General features: G+C 47.6%; 1 protein-coding gene across 3 annotated transcripts in view; it reads left to right on the top strand.

Moving 5' to 3' along the window:
* The first annotated feature begins 1,625 nt into the window (after positions 1-1,625).
* ENAH (ENAH actin regulator) overlaps positions 1,626-20,077 on the top strand; it is a 58,336-nt gene continuing 39,884 nt past the window's right edge. Inside the window, exon 1 of one of the 3 annotated variants that reach the window (XM_073671871.1) lies at positions 1,626-1,911. In XM_073671871.1, the coding sequence (XP_073527972.1) occupies positions 1,907-1,911 (5 nt within the window). In that variant the 5' untranslated portion in view covers positions 1,626-1,906. The remainder of the gene's footprint in view (positions 1,912-20,077) is intronic. The other 2 variants (XM_073671872.1, XM_073671874.1) reach the window with 2 other exon arrangements.

Raw genomic sequence — 20,077 nt, 5'->3', positions numbered from 1 at the left:
GGTTTTGAAAATCGCTTAGCGAAAGACGTTCATATTATTTCTTAGACATGGATCCTGATGGAATCCACTCCAAACTAGGCTCTGTCCAATCAAAAGGTGCACACAACGTCTTTTGGTCTTTTTCCTAAAGCAGCTTTGCCTATGAAAACCTCTTGAATGCTTTATATGCACATACCCTAAGGCAATGTGCACACTGAGACTTTTTGCTGAGTTTTCAGAGTACAAACTGTGTGGAAACTCCAAGACCCCGATTCATCAAGACTGGCGTTTTTTATGAAAATGGTATAGGAGCACCAAAAGTTGCAAAACCTTTGGCGCAACTTCGTGTTCCACCAAAACTTTTCAAAACTTTTTACGTCAGAATTCTGGGGTAAAAGCTTTGAAGAATGGGGCCCAAAGTTTTTGAGGACTTTTTTGAGATTTTGGAGAGTATTCGTTCTGTCTCTTTTTAGCATTTTTTTTTTATATACAGGCTCCAGGCGGAATTTGCTTGAAAAAGACGTCGTATGCACTTAGCCTTGGAGAGTTTTTTTTTTTCTAAAGTGTTTTTTTTTGTAGCCTTTTGATTGGACAGTTCCTAGTTTGGAGCATTTTCCATCAAGGGTGTACACATCCCAACTCTCCTATCCAAACTCTTGGTTTTCGAAGATTTTCTGCTCCAAAAACTAAAAAATAAAAAAAAAACTTAGCGTGAACAGACACCAATGAGAGAACATGCAGTATAAAGTACAAGGAATCAGGAATGAAAAAAAAAAAAAAAAGAGTAAAAATAATAATAAAAAAAGATTTAAAAAATATTAAAAATATAGACTTTAAAATCTTTCCCAAAATTAAAAAATAATAATAAAAAAATAAATAAAATTATTATATTATTTAACCCGTATAGTAAATACGGAAAAATAAAATGGAAAAAAAAAAACAGAATTGCCGTTTTCCCGTCTCTTCCAATAAATACAATAAAAAGTGAGGAAATTTTGTATCTTCCCCCAAAATAGCATAAAAAACCCCTAAAAGTTCACCCCACAAAAAAATTAAGCTCTATTGGATGGAAAAATAAAAAAAAGTTTCTGAAAGTGGCAAAAAACTATATATATTTTTTTTCCATTAAAAGTTCTGAATTTTTTTAATCACTAAAGAAACAATAAAAAAAAACCTCTACAAGTTTGGTATCGGCGGAATCGTACCGACCTAGAGAATCGCGTTACTGGGTCATTTTTACCGCACAAAGACGTAAAAACAAAACTCCACAAAACAACAGTGGAATTGCCTTTTGTTTGACACCGTTTCACCACACTTGTTAGAAAAAAAATCGCCCAGTCTTTAAGGGGTTAAAGAAATGAAAGCTGCTCTGTGATTGGTTGCTATGGACAACAAAGAGGTTTGTTTTGCTTTAATGAGTTTTTATTAATGAGTGCTATCAGCCCAGCATAAGCGGTCACATGACCAGAGGACAAGCCCCGCCCACCGCTAAGTAATGTCTGATGACGCCTTCCACAGGTTTCCCTCAGAACAGCTGAGGACGGCACAGTGGGCGCGGTTTGACGCCGTCGGGAACGCGCGAGTTCTGCCCCTCTTCCCCAGCAGGGTCTTTCTTGTGTGAGCGCGGTACGTCACGTGGCCGGGGGCGCGCACAGCCTGTTCTCTGTGTCTTCTGTCCGCGCATGCGCCCTGTGGGTCGCTGCACAGACGGGCGGTCGCAGTAGCAGCGGCGGCGGCTGCTGTGGAAAAAGCTGCACCGAGGAGGAGCCGTATTGTGACTATTCTCCTCAGTCCTCATTGCCCTATATGGAATAATTAGTGGAGCCCTCTACCGAGCTCGGATGCCACTGCTTGTCTGCGCTCCGGTAACCGGGGAGAGGAGAATCTCCATTCACTAGCAGCGAGGAAGAGGAGGAGAACGGACACCATGAGGTGAGACAGCCCGGGATTACAAGCTTCTGGCCGGTCTGGAGAGTGCTGGACGCGAGAGGAGCTCTGCCTGTGCTGTCCCTTTAAGTCTCCATTCATTTAACCCTGGGATGATTGACAGCTCGGCTGCACAACTGCTCCACTCCTCTGCATCACACACTCCGTCTCCGCACCCCCAGCGCCGCTCCGTCTCCGCACCCCCAGCGCCGCTCCGTCTCCGCACCCCCAGCGCCGCTCCGTCTCCGCACCCCCAGCGCCGCTCCGTCTCCGCGCCGCTCCGTCTCCGCACCCCCAGCGCCGCTCCGTCTCCGCACCCCCAGCGCCGCTCCGTCTCCGCACCCCCAGCGCCGCTCCGTCTCCGCACCCCCAGCGCCGCTCCGGCGTCCGTAGCGCCCCCCCCCCCCTCTATCCGGCGTCCGTAGCGCCCCCCCCCCCCCTCTATCCGGCGTCCGTAGCGCCCCCCCCCCCCCTCTATCCGGCGTCCGTAGCGCCCCCCCCCCCCCTCTATCCGGCGTCCGTAGCGCCCCCCCCCCCCTCTATCCGGCGTCCGTAGCGCCCCCCCCCCCCCTCTATCCGGCGTCCGTAGCGCCCCCCCCCCCTCTATCCGGCGTCCGTAGCGCCCCCCCCCCCTCTATCCGGCGTCCGTAGCGCCCCCCCCCCCTCTATCCGGCGTCCATAGCGCCCCCCCCCCTCTATCCGGCGTCCATAGCGCCCCCCCTCTATCCGGCGTCCGTAACGCACTTTCCCCCCTCTATCCGGCGTCCGTAGCGCCCCCCCCCCTCTATCCGGCGTCCGTAGCGCCCCCCCCCCCTCTATCCGGCGTCCGTAGCGCCCCCCCCCCCTCTATCCGGCGTCCGTAGCGCCCCCCCCCCCTCTATCCGGCGTCCGTAGCGCCCCCCCCCCTCTATCCGGCGTCCATAGCGCCCCCCCCCCTCTATCCGGCGTCCATAGCGCCCCCCCTCTATCCGGCGTCCGTAACGCACTTTCCCCCGTGACAGTCTGGTGTCTGTAGCGCCCCAGTCAGTATTTGTATTGCCTTCTGACCAGTATCCCCCCCCCCCTACGTAATATCCTTGCCTGTCCGCTGTGCCCCGTCTTTGTCACTGGAAGCTTGTGACTTTACTAGCACCAGGCATTGCCCTGCCATCCATTACCTTAGTGCTCGCTGTATCCCCACTGCATGGCCATGTCCTGATATGACACCAGCCCCTGCTGGGGCTCACAAGGTCATTTGGTACATAATGGCGCCCATGTAGTTGATGCCTTATCACATGCCCCCTTGGCCAGTACAGCGCCCACAACATTCAGTGATGGCATAAAGCCACCCAGCACCCCCTGATGACTCTCTGACAACTCCTAGCTTGTCCTCTCCCTCTTAACTTAGTTCACATGTCTATTGGCGCACATGAACATTGAGGGCCCCCTTAAGTCTCCATGGCCGCTATTGGCTCAGTAGTCGTTTACCCGCGATCATCCTCCTGGTTTTAACATTAGAGGTAGGTGTCGGCCTGGACCACGTGGTGGAGTCGCACTGTGGGTCATTACAGAGTGGTTGCCCTCCAATAGCTGCCGCCATATATAAAAACTCCAAAGTTGTGGACTTGTGGCCTAAGTCTGGGTTCAGGATGGCATTTTTCATTCCTCCTGCACTAACACTAATGCTATACCCCTCCACCTAGTGCATCGCCTGCCACCTCCACCAGGTTCTCTGCTGCCCCCGTGACTATTTGGAGACCCCCTTATGTACATGATGTTTTGCATTCAGGGTGCCTGTTCTTTGTGTACAGTCCTGCCCATGCCAGGGGCTTTATATCATCCCTGCATATGGTATCCTGCCCATAGCACCCTGTGCACACCAGATAACACAGCCCCCCTGCCCCCGCTGTGGAGTTTACTGCTTGCACCTTCATTAGAATTGTGCATTTCTCCAGTTCTCCATTACTATTCATCCCGGGCCACTTCCTTGGTATTTGCTTTACAGGGAGAGTGTTATTGTGTGTAACAATGGCCGTCACATGTCCCCATCAAGGCCCATAGGAAGGACTGAACTCAGGGCTGGCAACAATGTTTCCTATAAAAAAAAGAAAGTAAATAAAGAAAGCTATAATAAATACAAAGTATCCAGATTCTAGCCTGGGCCTATTAACCCTGTGAGCGCTGGAAACAGGGCAGAATTTTTCTTAGCACATTTCTAGCAGCATCGACTACTTTTCTCTTGGGAGTAGTCCTTGCCCTGGTGATATATATATCGCCCCAGCAGCGTCTGGTGGGTGAGCGGGTCTCGGCTGCCCCCAGGAAACATATGTCAGTGTTTTCTATGTGCAGGGTAATAATTGACTCATACAGTGTGTGGAATTTGCTCTCAATGGATGAGACAGCTGTGCTCGGTCCCCAACAGTCTTTCTCCAGCTTTGTGAGACGACCATGTCTAGCAGCAGCCGCAAGGGGAATCTGCCCATAGGTTTATTATGGATGACCCCCCCCCCCCCCCAGCCACCCCTCTGCCCTTGTCACCTGTTGGATGCATTAACCCCTTTTCTGCTGATATCTTAGATCTAGATCATATGCTGCGTAATTGATTTAGTGGGGGGTAGCACTGGGAAACCCCCCTGCCTTTTCATGGCGTATGGATAAGCTGATGATGGATCCCTTGCTGCTTCCCGTTATTAGCCATGTACCGTGCATAGCGCTGCGGGTTCTGCGATCAGGTTGTGATGCTGTCGCAAGCAGGAATCCCCCGTCTGCTCCTCGCTTTGCATTAGTGACTGCACCATTCGCCTGCTGTATGCAGTCCTCGCTGCTGCCGGAGGGTCCATCCATCTGTCGGGGCTCTGTACTCTCACACCCTAATTATAAGGTCTATTATGTACCATGCATAAGGATCGGGCTAGAAATCACCATGTGTAATGGCCACGCAGGTGCCCAGGCCCAAAGTGAAATGCATTTTTTTTGGTAGTCCTTGTTTGTTGCATTGCAGTAGATGTTGCCCTCTTTGAGATCAATACCCTGCCGGATCATGCTAATCCTGGTCCAGGTAATTCCTGGCGTAGTACAAGGAGGGTGGCAGGTACACAATGGCTGATGGCTTCTACTGGAACGCTGTCCTCTCATTTTTCCAGGCCTTTCCTAAAACAAAACTGCCGGGCGGAGGATCCAGCCTCACACTGATCTGTTAGAGGTTAATGACAAACAGTTACCGAAGCCTCTATAAGGGAACGATGGAGGAGGCTGCAGACAGTCCACAATGACAATGAGCGGTAGACTGATACTGGTCCAAAGGGACCTTCACTCCCATGATAGAAAAGCCCTGCCCGTATCTGCCCTTACATTCTATGATTGGGGGTATGACGTTACAGGAGCTCTGCAGGATAAGCAATGTATGTACACAGTGACTGCGCCAGCAGAATAGTGAGCACAGCTCTGGAGTATAATACAGGATGTAACTCAGGATCAGTACAGGATCAGTAATGTATGTACACAGTGACTGCACCAGCAGAATAGTGAGTGCAGCTCTGGAGTATAATACAGGAGGTAACTCAGGATCAGTACAGGATCAGTAATGTAATGTATGTACACAGTGACTCCACCAGCAGAATAGTGAGTGCAGCTCTGGAGTATAATACAGGATGTAACCCAGGATCAGTAATGTATGTACACAGTGACTGCACCAGCAGAATAGTGAGTGCAGCTCTGGAGTATAATACAGGAGGTAACTCAGGATCAGTAATGTAATGTATGTACACAGTGACTGCACCAGCAGAATAGTGAGTGCAGCTCTGGAGTATAATACAGGAGGTAACTCAGGATCAGCACAGGATCAGTAATGTAATGTATGTACACAGTGACTGCGCCAGCAGAATAGTGAGCACAGCTCTGGAGTATAATACAGGATGTAACTCAGGATCAGTACAGGATCAGTAATGTATGTACACAGTGACTGCACCAGCAGAATAGTGAGTGCAGCTCTGGAGTATAATACAGGATGTAACTCAGGATCAGTAATGTATGTACACAGTGACTGCACGAGCAGAATAGTGAATGCAGCTCTGGAGTATAATACAGGAGGTAACTCAGGATCAGTAATGTAATGTATGTACACAGTGACTGCACCAGCAGAATAGTGAGTGCAGCTCTGGAGTATAATACAGGATGTAACCCAGGATCAGTAATGTATGTACACAGTGACTGCACCAGCAGAATAGTGAGTGCAGCTCTGGAGTATAATACAAGATGTAACTCGGGGTCAGTAAATTCTGTGCACAGTGACTGCAGCTCTGGAGTATAATGCAGGATAAGTAATGTATTTGCAGAGTTATTCATCTCCCAATATAGAGGGATTTTCTGTATATACATAAGAGGTCCCCTCTTTCATTAAGGAGCACCAGATCAGATCAGACCTTCCTTTCCCGAAAAGCTAAAAGGTTTTGGTGGGACAGGAATCCTCGGTTACTATGGGGATGCCAGTATTTAGGTCAGTGAGGCGGCTATCGGTCATCTAGTGAACAGAGATACATCTGCATTTGGGGGGATCTGTGAGTCCAGAATGGCGTGCAGTAATGATGATAAATTCAGGCTCCTGTATTGGTGGTTGCAGGCTGCCCCCTCCCCTCTTACAGTATCTCACTTCAGCAGTTACTTTCCCCCCTGCCCCGCCGCTGTTTGCTCGGCCTCGGTTTCTTTTGCTTCCATTGCTCGGATCCAAGTTTCTGTTGACATTTGGCTGGCTGGTTTTTGCATTGATTGACGCTCTGCCCGCTCTCACACCCACAGTCCTTCATCGTGCAGTGATCGGCCCGAGGGATTGATTAGGGGTTGCGTTCTTGGTCGCCCCCTGGTCTCTATACCAGGCTGAGCCTGTTAGGGTTTTATCTCCTTCATTTAGCACCACAGTGCGGTTACAATTGCAGCGTAGTGTGAAGAATTTCCTGATGTTTGTCTCCAGTGACGTCAATCTTCACCTGAAGGCGCCCCTGCTAAAATTTATATATTATGCCTGGTGTACTTTTTTCTTATAAATAAGTGTATGTTCCTTTCCAAAAAAAGGTTATCCTTACTTTTATAGAACACTTTCACTTTCAGCTGCCTTTCCGGTGAATACAGTTTTTTAGGATATATTTGCAATGTTTTCGAGGAGTTTTTCTGCAAATGGAGTGTGAATGCCCCGTAGGGATCTAAATGCCCCTGGTGGCAATGAGTAGACCCTCTGGACTTATAATGGGGTCCCTTGGGCCACTGTGTCCGAATCGAGCCTAATATGGGAAAGTAGAGTTGAGCTAAAAGATTTGCGGGGCCCTGATCCACTGGCCACGTCCCTGTGACCCTCTTACTACCTACAGGAGACCCTCAGATTAGTAGCCCCCCATGATCATAACAGCATGATGTACCCATTACTTCGTTAGGGGATGACGCTTGTAGTAGGAGGTTCACTGTACTGTGAAGCGGTGGCCATGGACTACCAGTGTCTGACGAACCTTTTTGGTCATCACTAAGACACATTTGGTTGTTAGTACTTTAACTATCTCTGCTTGCTGCCGTTGAACGTACACAAATGGCCACTTATGGACAGTCAGATATCCGTTTCCCTTACCAGGCTGTATCTTCCTACCAAAATCAGGTTGCCCTGGTGCTGCAGGAGTAGCCGCCCTGCCATGGGGTAGATGTAGCCGACCCTTTAATTTGGGGGAAGTTTTCTGATGTATTGGATCCACCACATAAAAAGAGTTTTGGAAAATCGGTACAAAACCAAAGCCTGATCTTGGATTGTACGGGCGCTATCGGTACATGGTGGCACAAATGCTCAGTAAAGTGGCAGGTGACAGCATTTTTCTTACGCCAGTGCCGTATCCTTGGAGTCATTGCATTGACTTGCGTCCTCTTGTATATGTAGTATGGCAATCAGGAGCAGTCATCCTGGCTTATATCTGTTGCCAAGTCCTTTTAAGGGAAACCAAAGAAATTAGCTGGAGCATCAGTTGTTATACCTGCAAAGTGTAAGAGCACGTTCACACGGTGGCTATTTCACAGGCAAAACCTAATAAAATAAGATAATGAGCATATACCCTATAGTAAGTAAATAGTAATAATCCATGTAAATAATATAGGATACCTAGTAAACACTATTCTGATCAAAAAAAGCGTAAAAGCCATCCCACCACGACAAGGTGCACCCATCCTATCCTGCCTCTAGTATTAAAACCACACCTTGTGTCAGCCGACCTCAGTGTGAATAAGGGCAGAGCCAGCAGACACCGGCTCGACTGTTCAGACACCGGCTCGACTGTTCAGACACCGGCTCGACTGTTCAGACACCGGCTCGACTGTTCAGACACCGGCTCGACTGTTCAGACACCGGCTCGACTGTTCAGACACCGGCTCGACTGTTCAGACACCGGCTCGACTGTTCAGACACCGGTCCATGGAAAGCCTGGCCCCTGTTTGTACAAAGTACAAGAAACCCAAAGAAATAAGTTGGAGCATAAGTTGGTATACTTGCACTGCCTAAGAGCACGTTCACACCGTGGCCATTTCACAGACAAAACCCAAGAAAAAAAGCAGAATGACCATATATACCCTATAGTAAGTAAATAGTAACAGTACATAGTAAACACTATTCTGATCAAAAAGCGTAAAAGCCGTCCCACCGCGACAAGGTGTACCCAGTCGGGACCATCCGATCCTTAAAGGGGCAGGCATCATGAAAAGCAAAAAGTTGACTTCATGAATATTTGTTGCCCAGCTCATTTTATTGGAATGTTTTTTCTTTTTCTTGTGTTCCTCATGCTGTTCTCACCACTTGCTATATCCCCCCAGGACGAGAAGAACGAAACAGCTGTGCTGTATGAATGAGCATTAAGGATACGATGACATCTTTTTGTCTTTGGTCATCGCGGCTTTTCAGCCCTTAGACTACAGCTGTCGTCATTCTATGCGGCGGGGCTTGGTGTGTGCAGACAGGTGGAGCAGGCTTTATGACTCCTTCTCATCTGCCCCATTCATATGTCCCTTTTGTTTTGCTTTTTTGGACTATATTTCATGACTTTGCGAGGGGGATGGTGTTTTTTTTTTTACATAACTTTTTCGCTTTTAAGATGCCTTCACTTCCAGACTCGTCTTCTGCTGAGTCTGTGCTGCGTTGGCAGAATTTTTTTTTTTTTTTTTTTTAAATCCTCCCCCAAAAAAAGTTGTCAGTGTTCACGAGCAGCGCGTTTCCTTCTAAGGTAATGTGATCCGCCGTGCCGGGGACGGCGTGAGGACACCGTGCAGATAACTGAGTTATCTCCTGTTTTTTTTTTCCCAGTTACTTGGCCGGTGGTGACACCCAGGTGGAAGACGTGTAAATGTTTGCACTCACTTGGATAGACGTGTTAAAGCTGAAATCTTGGAATATCAACGGCCAAGTACTAAAGCTTTTATCTTTGGAACTCCACGTTGAACTACCATTTTTGGTCTTGTGCTGGAAGACCAGCTGATTGGGTGTCTACTCCATGGTACCATTCCCTTTAAAGAGTAAAAACCAGCCAGGAGCAATACAGGATAAAATCTGATTAAACACCTGAACAAGGAATGTATAAGCGGGGCCCAATTGCAAAACTAGACAACCAACAGAAGATTAGACCCCTAAAATATAACTTTTATTTGAATATGCTAAAAAGGACTCAGTAGTCACCATAACAACAAACACAAAAACAAGACAAAATGCCAGGGAACAGGGATAAGTCACACATCAGTCAGGAAGGATTACGGGCTCTATCTGTCCCTATTTTGTCCCTAAATTCTCTCCCTTCCTGACAGCGGAGGTTGGCACCCTAATTTTTGCTCCGTGGCGCCCCCGCTCAACGTCGGTGTCCCTAATATCCCTGGTAAATCTCTATCTTTATATTTAAAAAACCACAATCGTGAATAAAAGATAGAGAAAAGTGAACGTACAGATTAAGAAGCCGACAATTCATCACAGATATGCATTTAAGGAGACCCAAGTCTATATATTGCGACAATAATAATAGCCCTGGGAATTTTTTAGAAGGTAAAATTTGTCTCAAGATAGCTGGTTTATTACATTCATACACAAGCCAGCATATACTAAATAACCAAAGCTAATAAAGCAGGTTCTGTTATATATGAGACTAATCCCCAGAAGTAATGCCCACAGACCGGTATCACATGTGCGTCCTGCTCTATGTCGTTCTAAATTGTCAGAGCCAGAATGTGATAGAGACTGTAACACATACAAGCAAAACAAATGACCAATTCTAAATGCATTATAACAATCTCAATATCATTTAGTAAGGAATAGCATTTATCATTGGTAATGCATTATGTCACATCTCATAGATATCAAAGAAATAACACAAATCATTAGTGATTCCTAATATCCTATGTCAGAAAATACAGGGATTTAGCACTTATCATAGATAGTCCCTTATATCATGTCCCAAATGCAAAGACAGTCTGATATCCTATAAATAGACAGGGAGCAACACTTATCATTGATGATCCCTCATATCTCGTTGGGACATGATATGAGGGACTATCTATGATAAGTGCTAAATCCCTGTATTTTCTGACATAGGATATTAGGAATCACTAATGATTTGTGTTATTTCTTTGATATCTATGAGATGTGACATAATGCATTACCAATGATAAATGCTATTCCTTACTAAATGATATTGAGATTGTTATAATGCATTTAGAATTGGTCATTTGTTTTGCTTGTATGTGTTACAGTCTCTATCACATTCTGGCTCTGACAATTTAGAACGACATAGAGCAGGACGCACATGTGATACCGGTCTGTGGGCATTACTTCTGGGGATTAGTCTCATATATAACAGAACCTGCTTTATTAGCTTTGGTTATTTAGTATATGCTGGCTTGTGTATGAATGTAATAAACCAGCTATCTTGAGACAAATTTTACCTTCTAAAAAATTCCCAGGGCTATTATTATTGTCGCAATATATAGACTTGGGTCTCCTTAAATGCATATCTATGATGAATTGTCGGCTTCTTAATCTGTACGTTCACTTTTCTCTATCTTTTATTCACGATTGTGGTTTTTTAAATATAAAGATAGAGATTTACCAGGGATATTAGGGACACCGACGTTGAGCGGGGGCGCCACGGAGCAAAAATTAGGGTGCCAACCTCCGCTGTCAGGAAGGGAGAGAATTTAGGGACAAAATAGGGACAGATAGAGCCCGTAAACCTTCCCGACTGATGTGTGACTTATCCCTGTTCCCTGGCATTTTGTCTTGTTTTTGTGTTTGTTGTTATGGTGACTACTGAGTCCTTTTTAGCATATTCGAATAAAAGTTATATTTTAGGGGTCTAATCTCCTGTTGGTTGTCTAACAATACAGGATAAAACATGGAGGCATCATGTTCCTAACTAGTCCTTGTAGTCCTCTGAGGTGACCCAACATGGTAGACCTGGCGACACCGTTGCTACCAAAAAGCAGGGATTACAATTAAGGGAAACAAGACGCAGGACCCCATGAGTGCTCCTGTGTATGGGAGAGTCGGGCGGCGTTGCTGCAGGTTCGTGCATCTTTTGGCCGACGTCTATCTTAAGTGCACGGGGGGCTTAATTGTTATAAGGGTCTCTCGACCATAAGCTGACCACAAACTCTCCAAATGTTAAGACTCCTTCTTTGTAACTCAGTTCTGACTAAGGAATAAAAGGGTCTTGAAGTTCTCTAATGGGGGTATGTATAGATGGATATTTTTTATTTGGGCCAGTTTTAGAAATATTTCTAAGCAGCGGACAATCCCCCTTTTTGAAGGGGTTGAAATATCACTTCTTTCTCTTTAGACTATTTATATGGGATCAATCCCTATTCATAGGATTTTATTTATCAAGATCCCTTTATAACAGATTTATGCCCCTCTCGTCGCCATATATCGCCCCTTTTCCCTTCAGGTCATAGAGCGGCCATATGAGATTCACCTGCTTGTGTTGTGCCTGCTGTACTGGGCACATGGTCGGTGCTGCTCTGCGAGGACTTGTGCTCAGCGATCCCTCCGTTCTACGTATGGGACCCCCAATAATCACACAATGTAGATATTGCAGACCAGTTAGGCCACGCATATCAAACTCTCCCCCAGGGTGATTATATTTGGCCCGTGACGCTGGCACAGGCCCCTTCCCCACGGCATTGCACCTTCAACTGTATCTGCATCCTGACCAGAGCAGCGAGGGAACGGGGTACATGTATGTGTTTTTTTTTTTTTAATGTGGGACCCATTATACTGTATGGAGGACTGTGTGGGACCCATTATACTGTATGGAGGACTGTGTGGGACCCATTATACTGTATGGAGGACTGTGTGGGACCCATTATACTGTATGGAGGACTGTGTGGGACCCATTATACTGTATGGAGGACTGTGTGGGACCCATTATACTGTATGGAGGACTGTGTGGGACCCATTATACTGTATGGAGGACTGTGTGGGACCCATTATACTGTATGGAGGACTGTGTGGGACCCATTATACTGTATGGAGGACTGTGTGGGACCCATTATACTGTATGGAGGACTGTGTGGGACCCATTATACTGTATGGAGGACTGTCTGGGACCCATTATACTGTATGGAGGACTGTGTGGGACCCATTATACTGTATGGAGGACTGTGTGGGACCCATTATACTGTATGGAGGACTGTGTGGGACCCATTATACTGTATGGAGGACTGTGTGGGACCCATTAGACTGTGTGGGACCCATTAGACTGTGTGGGACCCATTAGATTGTGTGGGACCCATTAGATTGTGTGGGACCCATTAGATTGTGTGGGACCCATTAGACTGTGTGGGACCCATTAGACTGTGTGGGACCCATTAGACTGTGTGGGACCCATTAGACTGTGTGGGACCCATTAGACTGTGTGGGACCCGTTGTTGGACTGTGTGGGACCCGTTGTTGGACTGTGTGGGACCCGTTGTTGGACTGTGTGGGACCCGTTGTTGGACTGTGTGGGACCCGTTGTTGGACTGTGTGGGACCCGTTGTTGGACTGTGTGGGACCCGTTGTTGGACTGTGTGGGACCCGTTGTTGGACTGTGTGGGACCCGTTGGACTGTGTGGAGGCCTGTGTGGGGCCCACTGTACTGTGTGGAGGCCTGTGTGGGGCCCACTGTACTGTGTGGAGGCCTGTGTGGGGCCCACTGTACTTTATGGATTTCCGGACTATCGGATGCCTGATCGCAGGAACTTTGATATGATGAGAGGGTATCACTATTAGTTCTGTGCTTGCAGTGCTGTGATAACAGTAGCAGTATACGGCCACGGCGGCTTGTTTGCAGTAAAGTGGCAGCTCCGGTGTCGTCGCTGCATTAAGTATTGATAAGGCGATGCTGTTTACAAATGGCCCCTTGTCTTCATATCGGGCCGAGATGCAGGGTCCAATGTCAGTCTTAAATGTCTGACCTCACGTCTACACCGGCATCTCAGCAGCCAATTAGATTGTAAATGTTACTGAAATTTCCAGATTAATATAAAGAGGAATGACTGACCCATCACATCTCATCACAGAATAACCCTTTAATCCGAGCAAACATCTGATTTGTATAGGAGGATGATGTGGCCAGCCGCTTGTTTCATGGAGCTTTAAAGGGGGATCTGTCAGCAGATTTCACAATATAAATTGTATACGTAATTTAAATAGATCTTAGACCCGATGAAGCTGATGTTCTTACTTTGAGAATCCATGTAAGAATGGCTGCATAATCCTGAGTGCAGCTAAAGAGTGAGGGAGCACATGAGTCCTAGTGTATGCTGTTTCCGCTCGGCCAGACGGACTAACAGCTGTAGCTTGTGCTGAGCAATGTGAGAACGCAGCAGCAGGGAGGAGATTGAGGACAATCTTTTATAAATTATTGCATGTGTAATTTTGTAATGAGTACACTGACGCGCCCCTGGGCCTGCTGTGTCGCGCAGCGTCTCGCGCACGGGGGCTTACCCGGAACCGGATCAGATGAGGGTTGTAGTCTCCGAGTGGCGGGGACCCGGTCCGTGCCCAGGGAGTCAAACTCAGTGTGTGGCAGTCTTGATAGGTGTTATTTGAGTGTCGACTACGCCACCCGTTGATTTGCAGCTATGGAGCTGCCGCTGCAGGGCAGACCGCTGAGGCCGGTGTAGAATTGTGCAGCGTGATAGTATAACCCCCAACGGGAGGCGTATGGCCTCAGGGCAGCCGACGTGGAAGGTGGGGGTAGCAGGAACCACTCAGAGACGGTGCGGTGTAATTCAGGGTCTTTACTGGTAACAACGATAGACCCTCCCGGAGTACTTGCTAGCGAACGGGGCCTGGTCAGTCCTTGAGCAGATGGGATCTCCCCTGGCCAGACGGAGTTGTAGGCCTCCCAAACTGACTGTACTCTTCTGGCTACCTTGCTAGAAGCGGATATAAGTAGCCCACGTCCCTGAGTGTGCCGTGTGGTGCTCACCCGTATGGCCGGTGACTCGGGGCCTTCTAATGGCTTCCGCTCCACGATGGCGGTGCTGGTCCCACGCGTGTGACCTTGCCTTCGGGTTTCTGGGCCTGAGGACCTGAAATCCCCTGCCGGTCGGCTTCTGCTGCTGGGTAAGAGTTAGTCCCCACAGCCTCGGACGCCGGGTCCGGTAAGAAAGCTTCTCAGTCAGGGCGAGCTCTGCAGCTGCCAGCCCCTGACTTGTAGTAGTATTGCTCCCACTGAGCTTCTGCCGTTTCTTCCTGTGACTGTTTCTTGTCTCTACTCTCCTTGACTCCTAACCCTGCCTCAGCCCCGGGTTTATATAGGGGAAGTTCTTCCCCTCCCAAGACTGGGCAGGAGGTGTGGCATGCACAGGATCCCTGACCAAAGGACCTCCCACCTGCTCTCAGACATAACATTACATTACTGTGGAAACCAGACCCCTGGGGTGCCACAACACTAATCTCATAAGATCTAACAGATCTACTTAATATTTGAATTCTGTTTGTGTTGTAAAATCTGGAGACAGATCCGCTTTACGTAGGAGAATGTCTCAGATGAACAGTTATCCAAATGATACATGGGTGTCTCAGGTCAGTGAGAGAGAAGCCCTATGTACAGTACCTCCTTTAATTATAAGTCCTGATGGGACAACCCCTTTAAAAGAAGCCTGCCCCTTGGCCTTGATGGGCGGTTGCACCATGTAAACTGTGCATGGGTAAAGATACTGTAATTGTTTCCATAAAGGACAGTGAAGGGGGCATTAGGCACGTATTAGGGGAGACGAGCCAAAGCATGTGCCCGGAGCACAGTTTGTCCTCAAGGCATTTGCATAGCTGTTACATGTTTGACAGTCAATTTTCTCTGCATTTCTTAATCGATCTACGATCACACTGCTATATCTGAACATGTACTAAAGCGAGCCGTGGGCCTGCCCCCTTGGGCCAGTCCTACAGGATGCCGCCGTGGGCCTGCCCCCTTGGGCCAGTCCTACAGGATGCCGCCGTGGGCCTGCCCCCTTGGGCCAGTCCTACAGGATGCCGCCGTGGGCCTGCCCCCTTGGGCCAGTCCTACAGGATGCCGCCGCATTCCACAACTAAACTTGTACTGCTGCAATAACTCGGCCTGTGTCAGATTCATGCTGCTCATGGTTTGGACAGCATGAGTTAGTTGTCAGGTTCACTTTAAGTCTTTGCCCCAGTGCTGTAGATGATCAAATCAGACAGCGGTGCCATTGGCTATTCTTTGGCTTCAACACTATTTTTATGGCAGTTTTTTGCTCACATACTAATGTACGTAAGTAGGGTTTAGCTGTAGGATCAGACCACACAGTGTTTGTGTAGTCTGTAACAATAGAAACACTTTCGGTCCATAGAGCAGCTGCATGCAGCGCATAGTAGGATATTTAAGACTTTTTGTTAATAGTTTTTTCTTATGTTCTTAGCTTTAGATGTGTTGGTTAAAACACCGCATCGACAGATGCCCGACAGGACGTGTGCACGGTCCGCAAGCGTCGTTCCCCTGTCCTTCATTACAGTAGGACATGTGCGCAATAACTGCAATAGCCTGATGGGCACCGATCATCTGCGCCATATTGAAAGGAGCCAGAACCCCCTTAGACCGGCCACAGAGTTTGTGAAAGGTCATTTTAAAAGACTGATTGGGTGAAACTTATCCAAACAAATGAAAGGCAAGATTAGGGCATAGCGGATTTTATTGCCACCTGGTTGCTCTCTTTTTGCGTTCCCTCATGATCTGATTCTTCATATTTGGGAAGAGGTGAAGTATTTCGGCGAGCCTGACCTATATTTAGCTAATCGTCGTCTCTTTAATGCTAATGATTGGAGGCTGTGCCAGGTTTAGTGTCGGCGCACGCCAAGGAATCAGCGCTGCGCCTACATTACTTCTGTAGAACTTGATTCAGAACTGGGCACGAAACTCTCCCGGACATGTGGCCGGAGATGGACGCCGACCCTGCCGCTGCTGAAGACCCAATAGGCGACGAGTCCTGAAGCGTAAGCCTTGTATGGTGACACACGGTCCACACTAGAGAGTTGTAGGAACTGTATGGCACTGGATTATGGATCATCACCTGGACTTCGCACTAGGGGGACATTGATTATCTCCACAAAGTAAGGGATTTTCCGGTGTCACTTCCATATTGGGAGATGATGTTGCATCTACCTTCCAGGATCTTCTCATCGGAGATGATTACCGCTGGACAACCCTTTCCAAATTCTGCTACAACATGAAACTCCACTCTACCTTTTGACACATTGTTACTCCCAAGTTTCTCACCTGTTTAGGGCCTTTGCTACATGGTTTTGATCTGGAGTCTTTCCTGATCTCTAGACATTTGCAACAAACTCTCAGTTGTGATAAATATTAGGCTGTGTTCACTTCCACAATAAAAAAAAAAAAATACATGGAGGCACCGTAGAGGTCTACAGGTCCCTCTGATGCTCCATAAGCCTCCACTTGTGTTATCAGTACATCCTTATCCTTCTCTATATATAGACATGTCTGCACTGTCCTGCTTCCAAAAAATCTCTAACCTCCACTTCCAAGGAATTTAGGAGTCGGCAGTGAAACCTGGGTTTCCAGACCTCGCTGTTTGCTCATGTCGGAGGTGCAGGGAGGACTTCTGACAAGGCGGGCATCACACCTGCTGTGTTCTCAGTGCAGAATGCTTGTACTGTGAGCCAGGACTTCTGACTGACCCCAAAAATGGTCTTTCCCCTGTCCTGAAAGGTGACTTTCCGTGAAATGTAGAGCCCATAAGTCTCGCTCGTGTATTGCCCTTTTAGAGATTGATTTCCAAGTCGCCCTCAGTTTGCAAAATTGCGGCATGACCAAAAAAATGTCACCGGTTGGAAAGGGACAATGAAATGCACTCTTTCTGGCTTTCCTATTTCTATGAAGTGGGGCTGCAACGTCCTAACAAGGTGCTGGGTCCCTGGGATAAAGGTGGGGGCCCCAGAGGTCTGACTCATTTCATGCATACTGTTAGGCTTAGGGCATGGCTTGACGTAGATTTTCTCTTTGGTGCTTTTGGGGTTTCCAGTCCTCGTTCCTCCCTTTTCATCCCTTTGCTCTTTTTTTTCCAGAGTGTTCCTTTTTATATTTTCACAATCAATAGGTGCATCTTCAATTACAGTTGCACACCTATTTCCAAATGTTGCAACAGGCACATTTATTGGCGTTGTCTGAAGTGGTCTACTCTTTTATAGGGAGAGATGGTATTTCTATATGGAAGAGGGACATTACCTGTTGGCACGTGCCGCTTCCTCCTGTAAAGGTGGCCATACTCCTTCACCAACTATCGGGCATAAACTATTTCTCCCGATTGTTGCATACACTTGGCCGAACACGTGGATGTGATCTCAGAGAGGAGAGGAACCAAGGGGCTTCCAGGCACTGCTGGCGGCAGCTTATCTCCCCTTAGAACAAAGGATTGGGGATGGGAGAAAGTCAACACGCCCAATACTTCACTTTTTTTTTTCATCTTGACTTTTGTCTAACGGTTTCCCAGATGTTCCATAATCAATAGTAGTAATCCACTTTACTGCACCCTTCTACTCCCAGCGATGCCCTTCTACCGCTGCCCCCGGTCTTTGCTGACATGGCTGCAGCAGTGATGTCAGGATCGCAGCACTTGACCACTGCAGCTGATCACTGCGGTCAGATATACTTCATATCCAAAAGGAGCCCTAATCTCCTGTCCCGGGTCCCAACAGGTCTTATTTTTGTCCTGCCCTTCCCCGTGAGCATACGACCATGCTGCTGATGTCAGGATACAGCGTGATGTCCGTCTTTAATTTCCGTTTTAAATCAGATTTGTGTCACTTTGGCCATGACGACCCGTAGAACATTTGGGTTTAATGCTAATCCAGAGTGAAATGTTGCCCTATATCCAGACTGTCGTCCCTCTGGGCCAGTCAGTCACGTGTCGAGCCACGTGGATATTTTTGGGAGCCATAGGTATGTTTTCATTCACAGGAATAGACGAGACCTTCCAGTATTAGACGCGAGAGTCGCCGGTTTGGCAGCGCCCGTGTTACCTGGCTCCTGGGAAGAGTCCAATTTCCACGGTCGGTGGAAAATTCCTATTTTTATTTTATTTTCTGATTTCATTCCTAAATATATGTTTGGGGTTGTTTGTTTTTTTTTCTCCCAAAGCTCCAGATCTTATTTTTGACTTTAAGTGGATGTTACCAGCCACTGAGACGAGGACGAGGAGGGTGGACTCCTGTTCTGCTTCATTGCTCGGTCTTGTGACCGGGTGTCACGCTGGTTTGGACTCTGTCGTTGCCTATTACAGGAAAGACTTCCTCTGTGTGATGATATATATTTTTTTTTTTTTCAAACCGGCGGCTGCTGTCGAGTTTCACCAATTTGCACTGCAGGGTCACAACACGTTTGTCCAACCTGCACCGCTGTCCCGACACTGCACTATTATATGCCATCCTAGCAATATGGATGTCGTGTGCCTGGTAATCCATCCATTTAGTCTTATCGAAAAGTGTCTGCTAGGCACGGTCATTACGCTGCAGGACTTAATATTTTGGGGATCCAACTGTTGCACCTCTATAGGGGCGATGAGCACATTGTGTTCTGCAGCCCAGACAGGTGAGAAAATGTATAGACACCAGGTGTTCTCATCCTCTTGTGCCCTAGAATACCAAGGAAGGTGGCAATACCCTTTCCACGCCCCTTAACCCACCAGGTAGTTAAAGACCTATTCCCATTTCTTAGCCTGATGGTCTATTTAGGATATACCCTCCAACCGACCTCTGGACCCCCACCAATCCTGAGAAAGAAGAGCCACATCTTTCATTGCCTGCCCGCTGTACGGTGGGCTCTCTACGGGCAGCTGCGCAGGGAACTCCGGTGTGCAGGAAAAAGTTAGAAAGGGGAGTGCACCGGTACACCTGCGGTCCTCTTCATTCCTAGGTACCAGACCCCCCACTGATGATTGTGATGGTAAGCCGGGCAGTTTGCTTGACTGTAGCAGTGGTCTTGTAGCTGGGAAGTCACTCAGTGATCAGTGGGGGTCGATCCACTGAGCAGGTAATAGATTCTAACAGCTGAAATATCCCTTTAAATGTTTAACCCTCTTCTACCCATGACCAACAAAGGAGAGGGACATTAACATTACGTTAACCATTCCACTACCCTAGACCGCCCGGGATGGGAACATTATTTCACTTCCCCCTAGACCAGCACGGATGGTAACATTGTCTATTTTGATTTCTCTAGACCACCTGGGATTGTAACCTTAACTATTCTACTACACCACACCACCTGGAATCATAACCTTAGCTATTCTTCTACCTCAGACCACCTGGGATCGTAACCTTAGCTATTCTACTACCCCAGACCACCTGGGATCTTAACCTTAACTATTCTTCTACCTCAGACCACCTGGGATCGTAACCTTAGCTATTCTTCTACCTCACACCACCTGGGATCGTAACCTTAGCTATTCTACTACCCCAGACCAAATGGGATCGTAACCTTAACTATTCTACTACCCCAGACCACCTGGGATCGTAACCTTAGCTATTCTACTACCCCAGACCACCTGGGATCGTAACCTTAGCTATTCTACTACCCCAGACCACCTGGGATCTTAACCTTTAACTATTCTTCTACCTCAGACCACCTGGGATCGTAACCTTAGCTATTCTTCTACCTCACACCACCTGGGATCG

This window comes from Phyllobates terribilis, unplaced genomic scaffold, assembly GCF_046119375.1.
Source record: "Phyllobates terribilis strain yellow unplaced genomic scaffold, ASM4611937v1 Scaffold_3__8_contigs__length_932513732, whole genome shotgun sequence".
Classification (NCBI taxonomy): domain Eukaryota; kingdom Metazoa; phylum Chordata; class Amphibia; order Anura; family Dendrobatidae; genus Phyllobates; species Phyllobates terribilis.
The sequence above is the reverse complement of the archived record's forward strand: the minus strand, read 5'-3'. Positions and strand labels throughout refer to the sequence as shown.